At 48.3% G+C, this 20,879-nt stretch overlaps 1 protein-coding gene across 1 annotated transcript; it reads right to left on the bottom strand.

Moving 5' to 3' along the window:
- Positions 1-1,223: 1,223 nt before the first annotated feature.
- LOC132571589 (oocyte zinc finger protein XlCOF6-like) lies at positions 1,224-20,066 on the bottom strand. The gene is made up of 4 exons (XM_060238387.1): positions 19,997-20,066; positions 7,233-7,303; positions 6,892-7,003; positions 1,224-3,361 (listed from the first exon to the last, which is right to left on the bottom strand). The coding sequence occupies exons 1-4, from the start codon at positions 20,064-20,066 to the stop codon at positions 1,224-1,226; spliced, it is 2,391 nt and encodes a 796-aa protein (XP_060094370.1).
- Between the last annotated feature and the right edge of the window lie 813 nt (positions 20,067-20,879).

Here is a 20,879-nt window from a genome sequence, read left to right as displayed (position 1 = left end):
AGATGGGGTGGTCTCTAGCTATGCCCTATGCACACTAGAGGTCTCTCTCACTTCTAGCAGCATAGACTTCACTGAACTGTAAGCACAGTTCAAAATGTTACTAAACTGGAAGCGTATACTAGAAGCATCAGTATAAAATGGCATTATATTCTTCAGCCTAGATACTATTACTGAGAAAATATTTCACTATGAATACCACATGACATGCCTCCTTTCTAGCAGCAATGTGAGTTCACTGAAATCTAATTGTGCTTCTGTAGCCCTTCACATGTGCTTCTATAGAACAGATGTCCAGTTGGGTAGATTTTCAAGTTAACAAAAACTCCCTTTCAAAGTTCATTTCTAAAATAAGCCAGAAATAGTCAATTGCCTATTATCCAATCAGGCTCTTCAGGTAGCGCTGATTTCTCTTCCACAGTCCTCTTATATGAGCACCACCTGCCAGGAGTATATAAAAATCTTTTAAGTACATTTTTATATTCCCCAAATTCAGACTTCTCTTCTAAGTTAATCTCACCAAAAGATTCTGGCTACAATGCTTGTTTTTTACATATCTGGCAGAGATAACCACAGACAATGCTGTGATCGTTAATTACTAACCACAAAGTTCATATTTCAAGGTCTCGCCAAGAGGTCTTGGATCCTAGAGAAAGTCCCTTACTCCAATGAAGAGAACTGAACCAGGCAACATCTGTCCCAGCTGCATCCAGCTGTTAATTCTGCCAACATGGAGGGTCACCATGACACAACACTGGTTTCCTCTGTGTTCTTGTCTCAGCACTGAGACAGGTTTTTCTGTCTCTTCAGGTAGAAAAGGCCTAGAGTGAGGCCTCACAATGAAGTCAAAACAATTCAGGCCTTTCAGATGTCTAACACTCCCTTGAGTGGAATCCTCCCAGCTAAAGGAGATGTGAGCTGATCTTAGATCTACTTCAGCTGACAGAGCATATCTTTGATTTATTCTTCCTGGGATCTGAGGGCTTCAGACACGCCTAAGGTTCATTCTGTAGGCTGAGCATTTGTAAGATTTCTTCTTGGTTAGGGTAAGATGTCCACGTAGATTAAAGCTTTATACAAGAGTTTATACTGCTTTGACGGTTTTCATAGTCTGTGGTTGCTTTTTACTTGTGAAATAAGTGAAGTGCTCTTTTCCCAGCCTAAGGGGCTACATGGTTTCTCCTCGTGTCAGTTCTCAGGTGTTTTCAAAAAGTGCTACTCCAACATCATCCCTTTGCACACTCTAAGGACTCAAAAGTTTTCTCCCCTGTGTGGGTCCCCTGATGCAGTTGAAGGTTGCCACTCTGACTGAATCTCTTTCCACATACTGAGCATTCAAAAGGTTTCTCCCTTGTGTGAGTTCTTTGGTGGTTTTGAAGAGTGCCACTGTGACTGAATCTCTTTCCACACTGTGAGCATTCAAAAGGTTTCTCTCCTGTGTGGGTTCTCTGATGCTTTTGAAGAGTGCCACTGTTAGTGAATCTCTTTCCACACTCTGAGCATTCAAAAGGCTTCTCCCCTGTGTGAGTTCTCTGATGCTTTTGAAGATTGCCGCTGTGACTGAATCTCTTTCCACATTCTGAGCATTCAAAAGCTTTCTCCCCTGTGTGAGTTCTCTGATGCAGTTGAAGGCTGCCACTCTGACTGAATCTCTTTCCACACTCTGAGCATTCAAAAGGTTTCTCCCCTGTGTGGGTTCTCTGATGCAGTTGAAGGTTGCCACTATGACTGAATCTCTTTCCACACTCTGAGCATTCAAAAGGTTTCTCTCCTGTGTGGGTTCTCTGATGTTGTTGAAGAGTGCCACTGTGACTGAATCTCTTTCCACATTCTGAGCATTCAAAAGGTTTCTCCCCTGTGTGGGTTCCCTGATGCTTTTGAAGGCTGCCACTCCGACTGAATCTCTTTCCACACTCTGAGCATTCAAAAGGTTTCTCCCCTGTGTGGGTTCTCTGATGCTGTTGAAGATTGCCACTCTGACAGAATCTCTTTCCACATTCTGAGCATTCAAAAGGTTTCTCTCCTGTGTGGGTTCTCTGATGCTTTTGAAGGGTACAGCTGTGACTGAATCTTTTTCCACACGCTGAGCATGCAAAAGGTTTCTCTCCTGTGTGGGTCCTTTGATGCTTTCGAAGAGTGCCACTGTGACTGAATCTCTTTCCACACTCTGAGCATTCAAAAGGTTTCTCTCCTTTGTGGGTTCTCTGATGCAGTTGAAGGCTGCCACTCTGACTGAATCTCTTTCCACACTCTGAGCATTCAAAAGGTTTCTCCCCTGTGTGGGTTCTCTGATGCAGTTGAAGGCTGCCACTCTGACTGAATCTCTTTCCACACTCTGAGCGTTCAAAAGGTTTCTCCCCTGTGTGGGTTCTCTGATGCAGTTGAAGGTTGCCACTCTGACTGAATCTCTTTCCACACTCTGAGCATTCAAAAGGTTTCTCTCCTGTGTGGGTTCTCTGATGTTGTTGAAGAGTGCCACTCTGTCTGAATCTCTTTCGACATTCTGAGCATTCAAAAGGTTTCTCCCCTGTGTGGGTTCTCTGATGCTTTTGAAGATTGCCACTGTGACTGAATCTCTTTCCACACTCTGAGCATTCAAAAGGTTTCTCCCCTGTGTGGGTTCTCTGATGCTGTTGAAGACTGCCACTCTGACGGAATCTCTTTCCACATTCTGAGCATTCAAAAGGTTTCTCTTCTGTGTGGGTTCTCTGATGCTGTTTAAGACTGCTCTTGTCACTGAATGTCTTTCCACACACTGAGCATGCAAAAGGTTTCTCTCCTGTGTGGGTCCTCTGATGCTTTTGAAGAGTGCCACTCTGACTGAATCTCTTTCCACACTCTGAGCATTCGAAAGGTTTCTCTCCTGTGTGGGTTCTCTGATGCTTTTGAAGATTGCTGCTACGACTAAATTTCTTTCCACACTCTGTGCATTCAAAAGTTTTTTCCCCTGTGTGGGTTCTCTGATGCTTTTGAAGAGTGCCACTGTGAGTGAATCTCTTTCCACACTCTGTGAATTCAAAAGGTTTCTCCCCTGTGTGGGTTCTCTGATGTTGTTGAAGACTGCTTTTGTCACTGAACGTCTTTCTAAATACTAAGCATGCAAAAGGTTTCTCCCCTGTGTGGGTTCTCTGATGCTGTTTAAGACTGCTCTTGTCACTGAATGTCTTTCCACACTCTGTGCATTCAAAAGGTTTCTCTCCTGTGTGGGTTCTTTGATGCTGCTGAAGATTGCCATTGAACCCGAATTTCTTTCCACCTACTGTGCATTCAGACAGTTTATCCTCTTTGTGAGTTCTTTGACACTGCTGAAGCTTGCCATTCTGATTGAATTTCTTTCCACACTCCGAGCTTTCAAAAGATTTATCTCGTTTTTCTATTCTATGGTTCACTAGAAGCTGTGATCGATATCTGATGTCCTTTCCATACTTAATGGACCGACTCATCTCCATTGTATTGTGCTTGGGAAAATGTTCATTACGCTTTCTTCCATTTCTCTTCTCAACAAAACGGCTGTCCTTCTTTCTCTTGGGTCTGCCTCGATTCCTTACATTTCCTTTTGAGTCTTTATTAATAACTTCATCTGGCAAACGCAGCTGTAGTTCCTCACCCTCCTCATTCATCTGATCATCCTTTGCTGGAAAAAAAATGGAAGCATTAGTACCTGGGAGGGCAGGTAAGGGCCATCTGTGTGACAGACCCTTGGCCTCGTCACGCTTGACTAACCTTAACCAACCCCCACCTTTCCCCAGAACATTCCGGATGTAAGGATACCTTTCAAGAGCCACAGCTGAGCTCTTTCCCAGAAGGAGCTGCTGATCTTTCAAATTCCAGGCCCCAGAAGGCCTCCCTCCCACCTTGTCCAGTGGGGTTTATTATTCTACCAAACTAAGAGTTGCTTAAAAATGAAGCAGAAAAGTCCCATGGGCTTGTTGTCTTGAAATAACCATGAAGGATACGGACTTTCTACCAGCTCACTTGGGAAGGGAATGCTCTCTTGAGATCCTTCAGGGACAAAACATCCATTGTCCATCCCTGGAACAAAGGAGGCTAGATTGCGTTTGACGCGAGCTAGGGCCTTCTCGGTGGCAGCACCAGAATTGTGGAATGCTCTCCCAGAGGCCATAAGGGCCCTGCGGGATCTCTCCACTTTCCGCAGGGCCTGTAAGACCGAATTGTTCCCACAGGCCTTTGATATCTAACCGGGAGAGAACTGCCACCCGACATCATATAGAGTACTCAGTGATCACCGTCAGAATAGAAGAACTCACTTAGATTGTAGAGATACACCACCATGAAATGGTTTTTAAAATTTTAAATTGTAATTAGGCTTTATTGGTTTTTATTGGTTTTAGCTTGTGAATATGAATGTTGTCAGCCGCCCTGAGTCCGCTTGCGGAAAGGGCGGAATAGGAATTTAAAGTAAATAAATAAAATAAATTAAACTCCCCAGCCTTTATTTAGATGTGAGCCTGTTGTCTGTCTCCACCATAGGCTCTGTGGTGGAATTGTGGATTAATGAAGCCTCGGCCATTTATGTATAAGTAATATTGAATAAATGTCAGCAAAAGGAGAGCCAGTTTGGTGTAGTGCTTAAGTGTGCGAACTCTTATCTGGGAGAACCGGGTTTGATTCCCCACTCCTCCACTTGCTGCTGCAGGAAAGGCCTTGGGTCAGCCATAGCTCTGGCAGAGGTTGTCCTTGAAAGGGCAGCTGCTGTGAGAGCCCTCTCAGCCCCAACCACCTCACAGGATGTCTGTTGTGGGGGAGGAAGGGAAAGGAGATTGTAGGCCGCTCTGAGCCTCTGTCCTTGAAAGGGCAGCTGTTGTGAGAGCCCTCTCCAGCCCCACCCACCTCACAGGGTGCCTGTTGTGGGGGAGGAAGGGAAAAGAGATTGTAGGCCGCTCTGAGACTCTGTCCTTGGAAGGGCAGCTGCTGTGAGAGCCCTCTCAGCCCCACCCACCTCTCAGGGTGTCTGTTGTGGGGGAGGAAGGGAAAGGAGATTGTAGGCTGCTCTGAGCCTCTGTCCTTGAAAGGGCAGCTGCTGTGAGAGCCCTCTCAGCCCCACCCACCTCACAGGGTGTCTGTTACGGGGGAGGAAGGGAAAGGAGATTGTGAGCTGCTCTGAGACTCTTTGGAGTGGAGGGCGGGATATAAATCCAATATCTTCTTCTTCCATTAAGACCTGGCTATTCCTGTCCTTCCCACACAGACAGTGCCTGGCTGCCGATCCCCTCACCCACAGCTTACATTCCTTAAATTATATGCTGTGTCTCTGATTCAGTGTCTAGAGATTCGTGTCACATCTCTCTTGTATGTCCGGGGCTCTGGCCTGGCTGACAACCCATTGATGGACAAAGTGTAATGGCGTCAAGGGTCTGACTACCGGTGTGCTCGTGGCATTCCCACAAGGAAGTTTTTATTTTGCAAAAAAAAGTATAGCTATTGTCAACGTTCCATTGTACGGTTCTCAAGAGAATTCTCTTTTCCGAATTCGGTTAAGCAGCGGACGCTGCGTTTAAGTTCTACGCTCCGAGCTTTTTTGGAGGGACGGTGGCTCAGTGATAGAGCATCTGCTTGGTAAGCAGAAGGTCCCAGGTTCAATCCCCGGCATCTCCCACTAAAAAGGGTCCAGGCAAGTAGGTGCGAAAAACCTCAGATTGAGACCCTGGAGAGCCGCTGCCAGTTAGGGGAGGGACGGTGGATCAGTGGTAGAGTATCTGCTTGGTAAGCAGAAGGTCCCAGGTTCAATCCCCGGCATCTCCAACTCAAAAGGGTCCAGGCAAGTAGGTGTGAAAAACCTCAGCTTGAGACCCTGGAGAGCTGCTGCCAGTCTGAGTAGACAATACTGACTTTGATGGACTGAGGGTCTGATTCAGTAGAACGCAGCTTCATATATTCATATGTTATTTTTCTTAAGGTTCAATAAAATACATTAGAAGAAGAAGATGAAGAAGATATTAGATTTATATCCCGCCCTCCACTTCAAAGAGTCTCAGAGCGGCTCACAATCTCCTTTCCCTTTCCCCCCCATAACAGACACCCTGTGAGGTGAGTGGGGCTGGAGAGGGCTCTAACAGCAGCTGCCCTTTCAAGGGCAACCTCTGCCAGAGCTATGGCTGACCCAAGGCCATGCTAGCAGGTGGAAATGGAGGAGTGGGGAATCAAACCCAGTTCTCCCAGATAATATTAGAGCATGCTTGTGTTCTTCTCTTCCTACCAAAACTTGGTTCCAGCCAGATCCCATCCAGTAGTAAACTTAAGCGAGACAGTACTCCCAAGTAGAAGCCTGCTGAGCTGGTAACAATTTTTTCCTGCAGAGACGGACAATGACCATTCTTATAGGGGAAGGACAGAATCCAAGCAAGAAGAAAAGAATAACTTGCCCCACATTTCCCCACTTTCCTTCCAAAAACCTGCCTTCTCAACATACCTGGCTTCCCTCTATCTTTCCCAAAGGCCACAACACACGCAGCAAACTTTTTGCACATTTTGTATGTCTCCCCACAACGGGGTTTAGTCCAAGTAAAAGAATAAAAAGTCAAAATCAAAGCACAGGATCCCAACTAGTGTATGCGGGGGAACGATCATTTCCAGATCACAGTCAGAGCAAATGTTCGTAATACCGTCCATGGAAAACGTATGTTAAAAAGGCTGGCAATAAAGAAATCAGGATCTGTCCCCTTCTGCAGTCTTTCTGAGGGCCTCTCATCCCACCTTTACCTCAGTCCAGGACCCCTTCTCTAGCTTGGGTGATAACTACACCACCGGCCACCGTTGCCTCTGGGCAAGGAACGCAACAGGGAGTCAAAACGGCATATTGCTGTTCAGCATCTGGATTCATCCCTCATCACAATGGCGGAATTCACACCTTCCGCGCCTATAAAAGATCCTTACCCAGAGACGCCACATTCCTATAGATCTCCAGCATGACTTCCCTGTACAGTGCTCTTTGGTCTGGATCCAACAGGGCCCATTCTGCCTCCGTGAAAGAGACGGACACCTCCTCAAAGGAAAAGGGACCCTGGAAGAAAAAGAAGATCCCCTCCTCTTCAGAGGTCATGCCAGGCAGAGATTGCACACTGGATGGGAGTAGCCTGGAAGGGTACAGGATGTAAGGCTGGGGGGAATGGCATGCAGACCCTCTCTTGCCTGGAAAACTTACAGAAACTGCAGGAGCAAAAGCCCCGCTGAGAAAGAAGGAGGGATCCAGACTTTCCCCTGCTCAGATTCCTCACCTGGACTGTAGACGCAGCAGCCGTTTCCACACTTCTGAAAAGACAACGATTCAACAGCATCTCTTCACTGCCTGCAAGACAAAGGAGGAATGAGGAGTGTTTTCTGGGACTTGTTATTCCATTGCCTTGTTTGTAGAAAGAATGGATGTGATTACTAAGAGCCAGTATGGTTTTCTCAAGAACAAGTCATCTCAGACTAACCTGATCTCTTTTTTTGAGAAAGTGACTACCTTGCTGGATTGGGGAATGCTGTAGACATCGTTTATCTTGATTTCACTAAGGCTTTTGATAAAGTTCCACATACTATACTTGTTGACAAGTTGGTAAACTGCTGAGAGGTGATATGATCACCATCTTCATGGACTTGAAGGGCTGTCCTATAGAGGATGGTGTGGAATTGTTTTCTGTGGCCCCGGAAGGTAGGACCAGAACTAAAGGGTTGAAATTAAATCAAAAGAGTTTAGGAAGAACTTCCTGACCATTAGAGCAATTCCTCAGTGGAACCGGCTTCCTCGGGAGGTGGTGGACTCTCCTTCCTTGGAGGTTTTTAAACATAGGCTACATGGCCATCCAACAGCAATGAAGATCCTGTGAATTTAGCGGGGAGGTGTTTGTGAGTTTCCTGCATTGTGCAGGGGGTTGGACTAGATGATCCTGGAGGTCCCTTCCAACTCTAGGATTCTATGATTCTAAGAACTTTCTGATTGTTAGAGCGATTCCTCAGAGGAACAGGTTTTCTTGGGAGGTGGTGGGCTCTCCTTCCTTGGAGGTTTTTAAACAGAGGCTAGATGGCCATTTGACAGCAATGAAGATCCTGTGAATTTCGGGGGAGGTGTTTGTGAGTTTCCTGCATTGTGCAGGGGGTTGGACTCGATGACCCTGGAGGTCCCTTCCAACTCTAGGATCCTATGTATTTCAGAGGGGGTGGAAATGACGTGGTGTGACACATCACTGTTCCATTGGCCCACAAGTGACTTGAGCGCATCTAGAGACTCGTGGGTAGAAGAAGAAGAAGAGGAGACAGGATTTATACCCCGCCCTTCACTCAGGGTCTCAGAGCAGCTTACAATCTCTTTCCTTTCCTCTCCCTGCAACAGGCACCCTATTAGGTAGGAGGGGCTGAGAGAGCTCTGACAGAAACCGCTCTTGAGAGAACAGCTCCTGAGAGGTGCCAGTCCACATCCTGCTGTTCCTCCTCCAGCATCCTGTTTCCCACAGCGGCCCACGAGATGCCCCATAAGCACAGGTACAGAAGCCAAATCCTCTCATCCTTATTGGCCCCCCAAAAGTGTTTTTCAGAGCTCTGGTGCCCCAGAAGGAGGAGGAGGGTGAGACCGGAATATTTTAATTACTGTGAAGAACTGCCTTCCATGAACTTGTCTAATCCCCTTTGAGAGGAATCACAATTAATGGACAATGAGTGCCACAGATTCTGTGCTGTATGAAAAGGTGTTTAAATTCCACACACACCCACACACACACCCTGCCACAACTCTCTATGCAACAAATTCACTGAGTGCCCCAATAATATCTAGGCACAAAAAGTCTTTACCACAGGAAAGCGAAAGAGCATCTTGGACACGCTCCACAGCCTGCGCTCTCTGCCCCTGCTCCAAGGAAGCTCCTTCTGCCTCAGGGAATGCAGCTTCTTTCTTCCTGGATGGGGCCCACATCTGAAACAGCAGCAAGGAAGGGGGGGGGGGTAAGAGATGGAATGGAAAAGCCACCAAGGAATGGATCCTGCCCCACTCCCAGACTCTGCACCCTGCCATCAGCAGACCTGGAGAGTTACTTGGAGGGATCAGAAATCCTCTAGAAAAAGAGGTTGCTAAAGGAGGCTATAAACATTCCCATTTGGATGATTAACGCTTGAACAAATATCTCGCAAGGACGTCTTAGGACAAGGCCAGAAATAATTCCTTGAATTAGACAAACAGGAGAGAATCCCTCTCACCTGTCCTTCCTGCCTCTTCTCCTCTGCCTGACTCAGGAGGAAACCTTCGGCCAGGGCCACCGCCTGGGAACTGGTCTCCGGCCCACATCCTCTGACCCAGCCCTGCATTTCCTGGAGCAGGAGAGTCAGGAACTGCTCCAGGATCACCAGGTCCAGGATCTGCTTCTTGGTGTGCCTCTCCGGCTTCAGCCACTGGCTGCAAAGTCCATGGAGCTGGCTGCAAACCTCTCGGGGCCCATCGGACTCATGGTAGAGGAACTGCTGGAACTGTTGACAATGTACATCTGAGGTCACGGTGTCTTTAGGTGGAATCTCTGTCCCAGCCCTTTCCCAGAATTCAACACCATTCCCAGCTTGGAGGAGAAAGGGGCCTTGGCTTGCCCTCTTGCCAGTTCCAGGTCCTTCTGGGTCCTGCTCTTCCATCTCCTGCCCCTTCTATTGAGTCGCTTCCATCTGTGAAAAGATGCCTTTGTTCACTTGCCGTGAAGAGAGGCTGCTCTCTGGGGGGAAGGAGAGACACAGATAGCAAACATGTCACAAGGGGAAAGGAGAATAAGAATTGCAGATTTATACCCTACCCTTCTCTCTGAATCACAGAGCAGCTCACAATCTCCATTCAGCACGAAGGAGTCATCCCATCAGGTCTAACCACCAAAAGGTGAGTTTTGAGTCCTTGCTGGCAGCCCCCTTAGCAAGACCTGAACCCACAAGACCTCCACAAGTGGTTAAGTGTGTGGACACTTATCTGGGAGAACCGGTTTTGATTCCCCACTCCTCCACTTGCACCTGCTGGCATGGCCTTGGGTCAGCCACAGCTCTCTTATCTGGGAGAACCGGGTTGGATTCCCCATTCCTCCACTTGCAAGTGCTGGAATAGCCTTGGGTCAGCCATAGCTCTGACAGAGGTTGTCCTTGAAAGGGCAGCTTCTGTCAGAGCTCTCTCAGCTCCACCCACCTCACAGGGTGTCTGTTGTGGGGGAGGAATGTAAAGGAGATTGTGAGCCACTCTGAGATTCGACAGCCGCTCCCTGGTGCGTTTGCACTGCTCAAGCCACAACGCTCCCCCTTATGTGAAACCAGAGAGCTCACGGGTATGAGTCAGCCATATCACTATCAAACAACTTGTGAGAGTCTTTACTCATGCATATACTGAAAAACAACGTTTAAACCACAGCAACATTTCCATATTAATCTAGAAATATTTTACAGTCCATCTTGCAAAAACGATGCGCAGAGTTCTTTCTTTGTTTGTAGCACTTCCTTAAATCCAATAATTCCCAAACCGATGCGGCTGGCCCTTTCAAGAGAAGCCCAGGACAACGGAAGTGTGGAGCCCAGCTGGATCCACTGGAGATACAGAGCACTGCCAACTGGAATACTTTATCGCTTGGGGAGCTGCCTGGGGAAAGTGGATGGAAGCAACGGCCGGTTGCAGCCATACCTGTTTAGGGATTGCAGTTACACCTGTCTGGGAATTACGGGACTTTAGGAAGTGCTATAAAGAAAGAAATAACATTGCACGTCGTCTTTGTAAAATGGACTGTAAAATATTTCTTGATGATTGCATGTGAATATTAGTGTGCTTAAACAGCCCCATACTGGGCCCACATCGAGGTCTTTAGATGGGGCTGCAGCTGATTCCACTGCAGGCAGGAGATCCCTTCTCCCCCTCCCCCCCACCCAGCCCCTTCTTACTCATTCATCTCCTCCCCCCACCAAAAAAAGCCAGTTTTGTGTTTGGCGTTTTGCACATTAAAATCAGCTGCAACAAAAAGGTCAGATTCATACATGTGATGTTCCTTGTACTGAAAGGCACTGGTTGTAGACTCCCCCAATTAAAAAAAATGCTTCCATAGTGGAACAAACCTGGGGGCTAACTGGGGTGCCAGCCTCCAGGTGGGGCCTGAAGTTCTCCCAGAATTACAACCAACCAACTGGAGAGCCAGTTTGGTGTAGTGGTGAAGTGTGCGGACTCTTATCTGGGAGAACCGGGTTTGATTCCCCACTCCTCCACTTGCACCTGCTAGCATGGCCTTGGGTCAGCCAGAGCTCTGGCAGAGGTTGTCCTTGAAAGGGCAGCTGCTGTGAGAGCCCTCTCCAGCCCCACCCACCTCACAGGGTGTCTGTTGTGGGGGAGGAAGGGAAAGGAGATTGTAGGCCGCTCTGAGACTCTGTCCTTGAAAGGGCAGCTGCTGTGAGAGCCTCTCAGCCCCACCCACCTCACAGGGTGTCTGTTGTGGGGGAGGAAGGGAAAGGAGATTGTAGGCCGCTCTGAGACTCTGTCCTTGAAAGGGCAGCTGCTGTGAGAGCCCTCTCAGCCCCACCCACCTCACAGGGTGTCTGTTGTGGGGGAGGAAGGGAAAGGAGATTGTAGGCCGCTCTGAGACTCTGTCCTTGAAAGGGCAGCTGCTGTGAGAGCCTCTCAGCCCCACCCACCTCACAGGGTGTCTGTTGTGGGGGAGGAAGGGAAAGGAGATTGTAGGCCGCTCTGAGACTCTGTCCTTGAAAGGGCAGCTGCTGTGAGAGCCCTCTCAGCCCCACCCACCTCACAGAGTGTCTGTTGTGGGGGAGGAAGGGAAAGGAAGTGGTGCTGGCTGCAAGCATAGCCAGCTTCAAGAGGGGATTGGATAAGCTTATGGAGCAGAGGTCTATCAGTGGCTATTAGCCACAGTGTGACACAGAGTGTTGGACTGGATGGGCCACTGGCCTGATCCAATAGGGATTCTCTTATGTTCTTGACCCTTCTGGGCCCAAAGGCCTCTCCAACGGGCCGGAGGGAGCACTGCACCAGGAGGACTCCAGCCTTCCCCCGCCCCAGTTCATAGCCACGCTGCCCCCCTTCTGATTTCCATTTGCAGCCTTCCACGCCCTCCCTCCCCTCCCCCCCCTGCTGCCCCAGAGACCCCCCCCCTCCAATAAAAAAAGCATTTCCAGCTCACCCGGTCCAGTCCTGCAGTGTGTGTGTGTGGGGGGGGGGGGCTGAGAGTAGAAGAGGCAGGGAAGGAACTGCGGGAGGGGGCACTGGGGAACCAGGACCGACCCCACCCCTCCCTCTCCCGGCTTCCAGCTCTGCAGATCCATCCCCCCCCCCCCCGCACGTTTGCAGAAAGTGGACTTGGATTCTCTTGCAGAAATGCAGTGGGGGGCGGGGTGGAAGGGAAAGGCAATCTCAAGGGGGGGGGGGTTTTCGCCCGGGGCAGCCTGCAAAAAAAAGCAAGAGCCCCCCCCTTCCCATCCCAGCGAAAGCAGCCAGCTCAGGGGTGGGGGCAACAAGGGAACCCCGCCCGGACCAGAGGGGCCCCCCCTCCCCGTGCGCGGAACCAGCTGAGCCCGGGAAGCCCCCCTCCCCTTCCCCCCCCCCGTCCTGCCCGAATCCTCCGCTCTGCTCACCTGTCCTGCTGCTGCACAGGTGCAAAGGCCGGATCCTGCCCCCCTGCAGCCGGGGAAAGGTGGGGAGAGGGAGGCGCTGCAGGACCCCCCCCCTTTTCCTCCCCCCGACCCCTGGAGGAGGCGGGGTTGACCTCCCTGAGGATTGCAAGGCCTGCTGGGAAATGTAGTCCCCTGCAACCCCCCCCCCCCCCGGAGGGAGCATCACTGCCCCAGACAGAGAGTCCCATCAATCTGCTGTGGCTCAGCCGTTTCATCACACGCAGTTTAATTCTCTTTAAATGCTACAGGTGATCCACAGCCAGCCAGTTCCTAATCTTCTTTTTAAGGCCATTCAGCCAACCAAATCCTCCCTTGAGGGCCGAACATTTCCACAAACATCTGAGAGAAGATTTAGTTCACTTCCAAAATGCGCACTCCGCAGAGGGAATTCACCTCCCCAAAAACTGGATCAGACTGAGGGAGGTTGCACTTTGTAACTGAGAATTCTCTTCCAAGATGCACACATGAAAATGCTTTGCACCCAGAACAGCTTCCTAAGCATTTAATAAAGCATTAGGCTTCCTCATGAGAAGACCTTCCAGCCCTGCCCCACCCCCCACCACCCTTAAACTAGAGTATGCGCACACAAAATTGATATTTTGGGATTTGGATTTAATGGACCTGAAAAACACTGGGATTTCTCAATATTCCCACATCCCAATATTGGTATAGTATTGGGATTCAGAAAATACTTGAGATTGCAAAATTTATTCAACTCCATTATACCCTATTACGGTTGCCAATCCCCAGGTGGGAGCAGGGGATCTCCCGGTTTGCAGACCCCCCCCCCCAACTTCAGAGTCGTTAGAAAGCGGGGGGAGGGGAGGGAAATCTCTGTTGGGAACTCTATTATTCCCTATGGAGTTTTATTCCCATAGAAAATCATGGATAATTGATCTGCAGGTATCTGGGGCTCTGGGGGGGGGGCTGTTTTTTGGGGTAGAGGCACCAAATTTTCAGTATAGCATCTAGTGTCTCTCCCCAAAATACCCCCCAAGTTTCAAAAAGACTGGACCAGGGGGTCCAATTCTATGAGCCCAAAAAGAAGGTGCCCCTATCCATTATTTCATATGGAAGGAAAAAATTGAAAAGGTGTGCCGTCCCTTTAAATGTGATGGCCAAAACTCCCTTTGGAGTTCAATTATGCTGGTCACAGCCTTGATCTTGGCTCCACCCCTAATGTCTCCTGGCGCCACCCCCAAAGTCTCCTGGCTCCACCCCCAAAGTCCCCAGATATTTCTTGAATTGGACTTGGCAACCCTATACCCTATGGGACCGGCGAAACTGGATCGTTTAAATGGAGGAAGATATTAAATACCTCTGTTTTGTCCCCCCCCCCCCTTTGGAGTGGGTGTGGATTTAAATGGAGCACTGAAATGACTTCTTCCCATTTAAACAGAGCAGCTGAGAGGCAGACCCTCTGTCCTGGTTGGTTGAAATAAGATGAGGTCTTGTGCTTTGCTCCCCCTACCTCAGAGTGGGGAGAGAAACCCGAGTGCTGAAATGGCTTCATTCCTGCCACACCGTATGGTTTAAATGGAAGAAGCCATTAAAACCCTCCATTTTTGCTCCCCCCCCCCATGTACTCCCATTTAAACAAAACACCCGAAAGGCGGAAACTCCATGCTGATTGGTTTAAACGGGAGGAAGCCATTAGACCCCTCTGTTTTGCTCCCACCTACCTTGGAGTGGGGAAAGCAAAACACTGGAAAGATTGCAGTTACAAGGAAAGAAAAGAAGACCTATAACTGTTTTTCCCCATGGCCCAGTTATTTTTACACATCTCCTTCATGGCCCACTAAAATTCAGGGGTGGCGCCAGGAGACTTTGAGGGTGGAGCCAGGAGACAGGAATTGTGTCATAGAAATGGGGGGAAGGAAGGAAAGAAAATGGAGCTCAGGCTTTGCAGCCTGTGTCAGTCTTCAAGGCTAGCTTTTCTCTGCACAACACAGAGATGGGGGAAGGAAGGAAGCAGAGCAGAACTCATACTTTGCTGGGGGCGGGGCTAGCTTTGGCTTTTCTTGTGACCCACTATTGAGGCTTCTGTGGTCATGACCCTGCAAAATGGGAAACACTGCCCTAAAGCATCCAACCCAGAGCAGATCAGCTGTGGGGAGGAGAGCTGACCCTTGGGCTTTCATTCCCCCCCCCCCAAAAGGGGCACAGTCTGGATGCTGAGGGGAAAGATTCTCTGCAAAAAAAAAATCCCTCTTTGCACTCTTCAGACTGAGTCCCTGAGCCCCCCTTAACACCCCCTTCACAGCTCCCCCGCCCTTTCCTTCAGCCCCTTCTGTCCTGCCCCCTAAGCCCCACACTCCTTCCCCTTCGTTTAATCTGCTCCCTCCTTCTCCCTCCCCAAATCTCGCTCTCTGCCCACCCCCATTCCTTCCTAAATGTTCCTCGGGAAGCCATTCAGACTTCCTCTAATCTCCAAAGGCACTGGATTCGGATTCTGCGCTCAAGTCCGCTACAAAAACCTCCTTCCTGGCTCGGCTAGATGCTCCACAACTCTTAAGACTCTTTGGTGTGAACTTATATCTCCTTTCTCCTGTATTTTTTTGTTATTATAAGACTGCCTTTGTTGGAAATGTCAACCTGGAAAGGTACTTCAACAAGAAGACTTACAACATAAACGTATCAAAAATGCTGAAGATTTAAAGTGGCAGTATTATGTATTTTTAAGAAAGTATATCAGATGCAGACCTGTAGTCTAAGAAAGTATATTACATGCAGATGAAGATATAGCTGTAACTATAATTTCCTATTCCCTCTTACCCCTAACTTTCAGAAAACTAATAAAACTTTTAAAACGGGGGGGGGGGGGGAACTCCCAGTCTCCAAGATTCACAGGTGCTTTCTTGCAAGGGGTGAAGGAGGAGGAAGAAATGACTCCCCCCTCTCCTGTTTACAGCCCCTCCATGTGCCTCTCTAGGATTGCTAGTCCTCCCCTCCTCTCTCTCTTTAATTCTTCCAGGGAGACAGAAAGAGAGAGAGAGAGGAGTGCTCATTCTTTAAAGCAAAATAGGAAACGTGGTGGGACTCCTATATGCAATGTTGCCCTGGTTTCTGCCAGTTCTCTCATCAGGAATTGGGAGCCCTTCTCCCCCAAAAAGAGGTGCTGGTCCAGGGGACACTGGGGATCCAGCCACAAAAAGCACTCCCCCCCCCCCCAACAACAACCCCTGCTTAGAGAGCATTCCAGCCCTTCAAGGCAGCCAGGAGACAAAAATGCCAGCAGCGCAGAGAAATGAAACCGATGTGGGGCATTCCTTGGCAGAGCCAGGTCTGTTTGAAAGGGATGAGGATTTTTGAGAAATCACGCTGAATATCATGGCAGGTGTGTGTGTGGTGTGTGTAGTTGCATGTCTGTAAACTGGTTTTGATGTTTTAATAGGGATGCCAGCCTGGGGGGGGGGGGCGGGCAGTGGGGGTCCCCTGAATGAAAGGACAGCTCATTTCCAGACTACAGAAATCAGCTTCCCTGGAGAAAATATGAATGCTTTGGTTTTCATATTGTTCCTAGGAAGAGGCCTCATTTCAGGCACGAGCTCACAGGAACGGAGTTCTGCACCTCTAAATTTTACTGTGCTCTTTCTTTCTTACTCCCCCCTCCAAAAAAAATCCAAAACCCCAACCCCAAAAAACCTTGCTTCTGAGCATCATTGTTCAAACCCCCAGTGAAAATTTTTCTGAACCCAAGATGTGACAAACTTTCTAATATCCCCCCCCCAAAAAAAAATAAATAACGCATACAAATAAAGCAGACAGATGGAAATCTTCATCATGCCACTGCGGCCACATAGGAAAAAATAACTTTTAAAGGACAATGGGAGTAAGGTTTTCTTATGACAGTTAACACCATAGAATCATAGAGTTGGAAGGGACCCCTAGGGTCATCTATTCCAACCCCCTGCACAAGGCAGGAAACTCACAAACTCCTCCCGCTAAATTCACCGGATCTGCATTGCTGTCAGGTGGCCGTCTAGCCTCTTGTTTAGATTAAAATGACATAACTGTTGAATTACGGTTATAATCCAAGAGCATTTCAAGGTAGATGCTGAGCCGATATCATTTTGTATACCTTCTGGTGATGTCCGGGGTGTGTGGTAGATGCAAGTGAGTTATGCAAACGAGTTGTGCTAATGAGCTCTGGCACCTCTTTTTCTTAAAAAAACCAGTCTAGGAATAAGGCCCGTTGTGAAAGAAAATGCAACAGACTCTCGAACGAGGCTCTGGGTGAGTGTCCTCCCTTGCTGTCTTGCCAGCCAAGTCCAGGCATTCACTCTCCCCACCCTTGGTGGTCTTCATGATCCTAATGCCCCCCCACCCCACCCCCACGTCTTCCTCTTCTTTGGACAAAATTACATATAATTAAGGGAGAAATACTTCACATCGAAGGTCAACTATTTTAGCTAAGTGGATCCCTTTTCCGGATTATTTTTCTTGTGGGTATTTTGGTTCAGCTGCAAATAATATAGAAGAAAAAGAAGATATTGGATTTATATCCCGCCCTCCACTCCGAAGATTCTCAGAGCGGCTCACAATCTCCTTTACCTTCCTCCCCCACAACAGACACCCTGTGAGGTGGGTGGGGCTGGAGAGGGCTCTCACAGCAGCTGCCCTTTCAAGGACAACCTCTGCCAGAGCTATGGCTGACCAAGGCCATTCCAGCAGCTGCAAGTGGAGGAGTGAGGAATCAAACCCCGTTGTCCCAGATAAGAGAGCTCTGGCTGACCCAAGGCCATTCCAGCAGCTGCAAGTGGAGGAGTGGGGAATCAAACCCGGTTCTCCCAGATAAGAGAGCTCAGGCTGACCCAAGGCCATTCCAGCAAGTGCAAGTGGAGGAGGGGGGAATCAAACCCGGTTCTCCCAGATAAGAGTCCGCACACTTCACCACTACACCAAACTGGCTCTCCAGCTCTGGCATTCATTTCTTTTTAATTTGGTAATGCATTGTTTGTACTTGTGGTTCCTTTGGATGTTTACTGGTCACTAGCTTTGTTGGAACGTGATTTTGATTATTATTTTGACTACGATCCTGTGCCAACTGGATTACTTTATCCCTGGGGGAGCTGCCTGAGGAAGGACTGATTCCGAAACTGGATGGAAGCAACGGCCGGTTGCAGCCAAACCAGTTTGGGAATTATTGGACTTCAGGAAGTCCTTCCAACAAAGAAAGAACACTGCACATCATCTGTGCAAAATGGACCGTAAAACATTTCTAGATTATTGAATGTGAATATTAGTGTGGTTAAACAGCCCCACACTGGCCCCACATCTGGGTCTTTAGATGGGGCTGTGGCTGATTCCAGTGCCGCCTGAGCCCTCTCTTACTCACTAACCCCCCCCCCCCCACACACACACACAAAAGCCAGCTTTGTGTTTGGTTTTTTGCACATTAAAATGACCTGACACAGAAAGTCAGGTTTATACATGTGACTTTCCTTGTACTGAAAGGCACTGGTTGGAGACTCCCCCAATAATACATTTTTGTAATTTGTAATTCTTTTTCTGCATTTTCTTTCTTTATTAAAGGAAGAATTTAAAAATTAACAACTCCCAACAAAATCTTTTACACTGTCCAAACTTAATATCACTTAAACATTGTATCTTCATCTATTCTTCATCTTCTTCCTTCATTCTTCTCTCAAAGATTAAATAATGAAACTTATAAAATTCACAAGTTCATCTTAGCTCATTATACTAGCTTTACATTATAGATTTCAAATCAAGTTAGAGCTAAGTTATGCTACAAATAATATAATATATAGCTCAGCCCTTGGGGACCTTAAAATTCAAGGACTGGAGGAAAACAAGATTCCACCTTCCGTGAGCTGATTATACCTTGACTCCCCCAATAATAATTTAAAAAATTACGCTTCCCTAGTGGAACAAACCTGGGGGCTGACGGGGTTGCCAACCTTGGGCGGGGGGGGGGGGGCTGAAGTTCTTACAGAATTACAACCGACCTCCAGCAGACACAGATGAGTCCCCCCCCCCGGGGGGCGGGATTTATCAGGAGGAAAGAGTGTTTGTGTATGACACATAAAAGTTACAGGAATGTCTATGAATGTAGGGTTTGGAACAAAAAGGTGAGGCTTTTCGGTCAACAGCAAACCACTAGGCAAAGGGTAACAGGTCAGGGTGACATTCGATCATAAATCCCGTTTTGTTCTGTGAAGAACTGGGCTTGGGAGGGGTTGCCTGACCAGGCTGGAATCTGCTTGAAGGAGCAGGTCAGACATCTGCAAGGGGATTTTTAAGAACTTTGTGCACAACAGAGAAACGTTTCGTCCAGGGTTGCCAACTGCTTGGGAGCAGAAAAATGTGCTGTCCCTTTAACAGAAGTATTATGGCAGGGGTGGCCAACGGTAGCTCTCCAGATGTTTTTTGCCTACAACTGGCTGGGGCTGATGGGAGTTGTAGGCAAAAAACATCTGGAGAGCTACCGTTGGCCACCCCTGTATTATGGGATGTCATCCTGTCAGACACCCGTTTCCACACACTGGGAAAGAGGCGGAGGGATTTTTCCCCTTGAAGCCTCTTAGAGCCCTAATGCAGATAGCTTTCCAAGTGAAGCAAGATAGAAAGCGAGATGGAAAATAAAGAAAATTCTCACTCTGTTCCCTAAAGGCAGAATCTCCAAGGAGGGAATCAAGGGGGAGTTTGGAAGACAGAGGCTGGAGATAACCCTGGTCCCAAGGGTCATTTCTAGCTCATGAAGTTGGGCGGGGGGGGGGGGGGGGGTTCAGACTTAGAGGAGGGAAGTCTTACTCCTCCTTCCTGATTCTCTGGGAGAAGCTGTGGGTGGGTGGGGAACACAACCACGATTTGCACAATGTTCACCATCAAAACCACAGATACTGGACAATTTACATAATACCAGATGTTGCTGTTTCGGGGGAGGGGTCTGACCCCCTAAGAACTCACTGAATTGTTGGGTTAGCGTGTAGAACCTTCTCCTTTCAACCCAAATTAACCCTACTGCCGGAACATTTTGGCCTTCAAAGTGGCGAATCCACAAAAATCTCACAGCAGGCTGGACTGGGGAGGGATTGGGGCTCAGAAAGGCCCCTCCAGAACTGCTTGTCAGATAAAATTTTTGTGAATTAAGGATGCCGGCTGCTGTATCTGGTTTCTGCCAACAGAAGAGACGTGGTAGATATCAGTTACCCTCAGGATTTGGGAAAGGAATTATTTCTGCCAGTTTTGTAGATGTCAGTAAAAAAACTTAAGACTGGCAGATAACCTGAAGGAGTGAGTTTCACAGAGGAAAATGGCCACTGAAAAGGCCCTTCTGTGTGTTCCCTTCTTTCTGAACCTCCAGCATTTGGGTGTTCAAAGAACGGCCTCGTCAGAATCAGCTATAGGAAAGTTTTACCTTCATACGGATTCTCTGAGGAACGTGAAAGTCGGATCTGTGCCTCAGGCTCTTGCCACACGCTGAGCATTTCTGAAGTCCCTCCTGTTAACTTGTGTTGTCTCCTGGCTAAGCCTCTTGCCTTTGAGAGGGGATCTCCTGACATCCATTTTAGATCCAGGCATCCATTCTGAGTCCACATTAGCTTCTACAGAGCCAGTCTGATGTAGTTGTTAAGTGCATGGACTCTTATCTGGGAGAACCTCCACTTGCAGCTGCTGGAATGGCCTTGGGTCAGCCATAGCTATCGCAGGAGTTGTCCTTGAAAGGGCAGCCGCTGTGAGAGCCCTCTCAGCCCCACCCACCTCACAGGGTGTCTGTTGAGGGGGAAGGAGATAAAGGAGATTGTAGGCCGCTCCGAGTCTCTGATTCAGAGAGAAGGGCAGGGTATAAAGCTGCAGTTCTTCTTCTTCTGCCCCACTCCCTAGCTATCTACCATGGCCCAGCCTGTACTATGCAGGCCATAAAAGATGGGGTGGTTCTAGCTAGTGGTTTTCTATCCCCTATGCACACTAGAGATCTGTCTCTCTTCTAGCAGCATAGACTTCACTGAACGGTAAGCGCAGTTCAAAATGTTACTAAACTGCAAGCGTATACTAGAAGCGTCAGTATAAAATGGCATTCCATTCTTCAGCCTAGTTCTTATTACTGATAAAATATTTCACTATGAATACCACAGGATATGCCTCCTTTCTAGCAGTAATGTGAGTTCACTGAAATCTAATTGTGCTTCTGTAGCCCTTCACATGTGCTTCTATAGAGCAGATGTCCAGTTGGGTAGATTTTCAAGTTAACAAAAACTCCCTTTCAAAGTTCATTTCTAAAATAAGCCAGAAATAGTCAA

The sequence above is a fragment of the Heteronotia binoei genome, chromosome 5, assembly GCF_032191835.1.
Source record: "Heteronotia binoei isolate CCM8104 ecotype False Entrance Well chromosome 5, APGP_CSIRO_Hbin_v1, whole genome shotgun sequence".
Classification (NCBI taxonomy): domain Eukaryota; kingdom Metazoa; phylum Chordata; class Lepidosauria; order Squamata; family Gekkonidae; genus Heteronotia; species Heteronotia binoei.
This window is presented reverse-complemented; position numbering and strand designations above follow the sequence as displayed.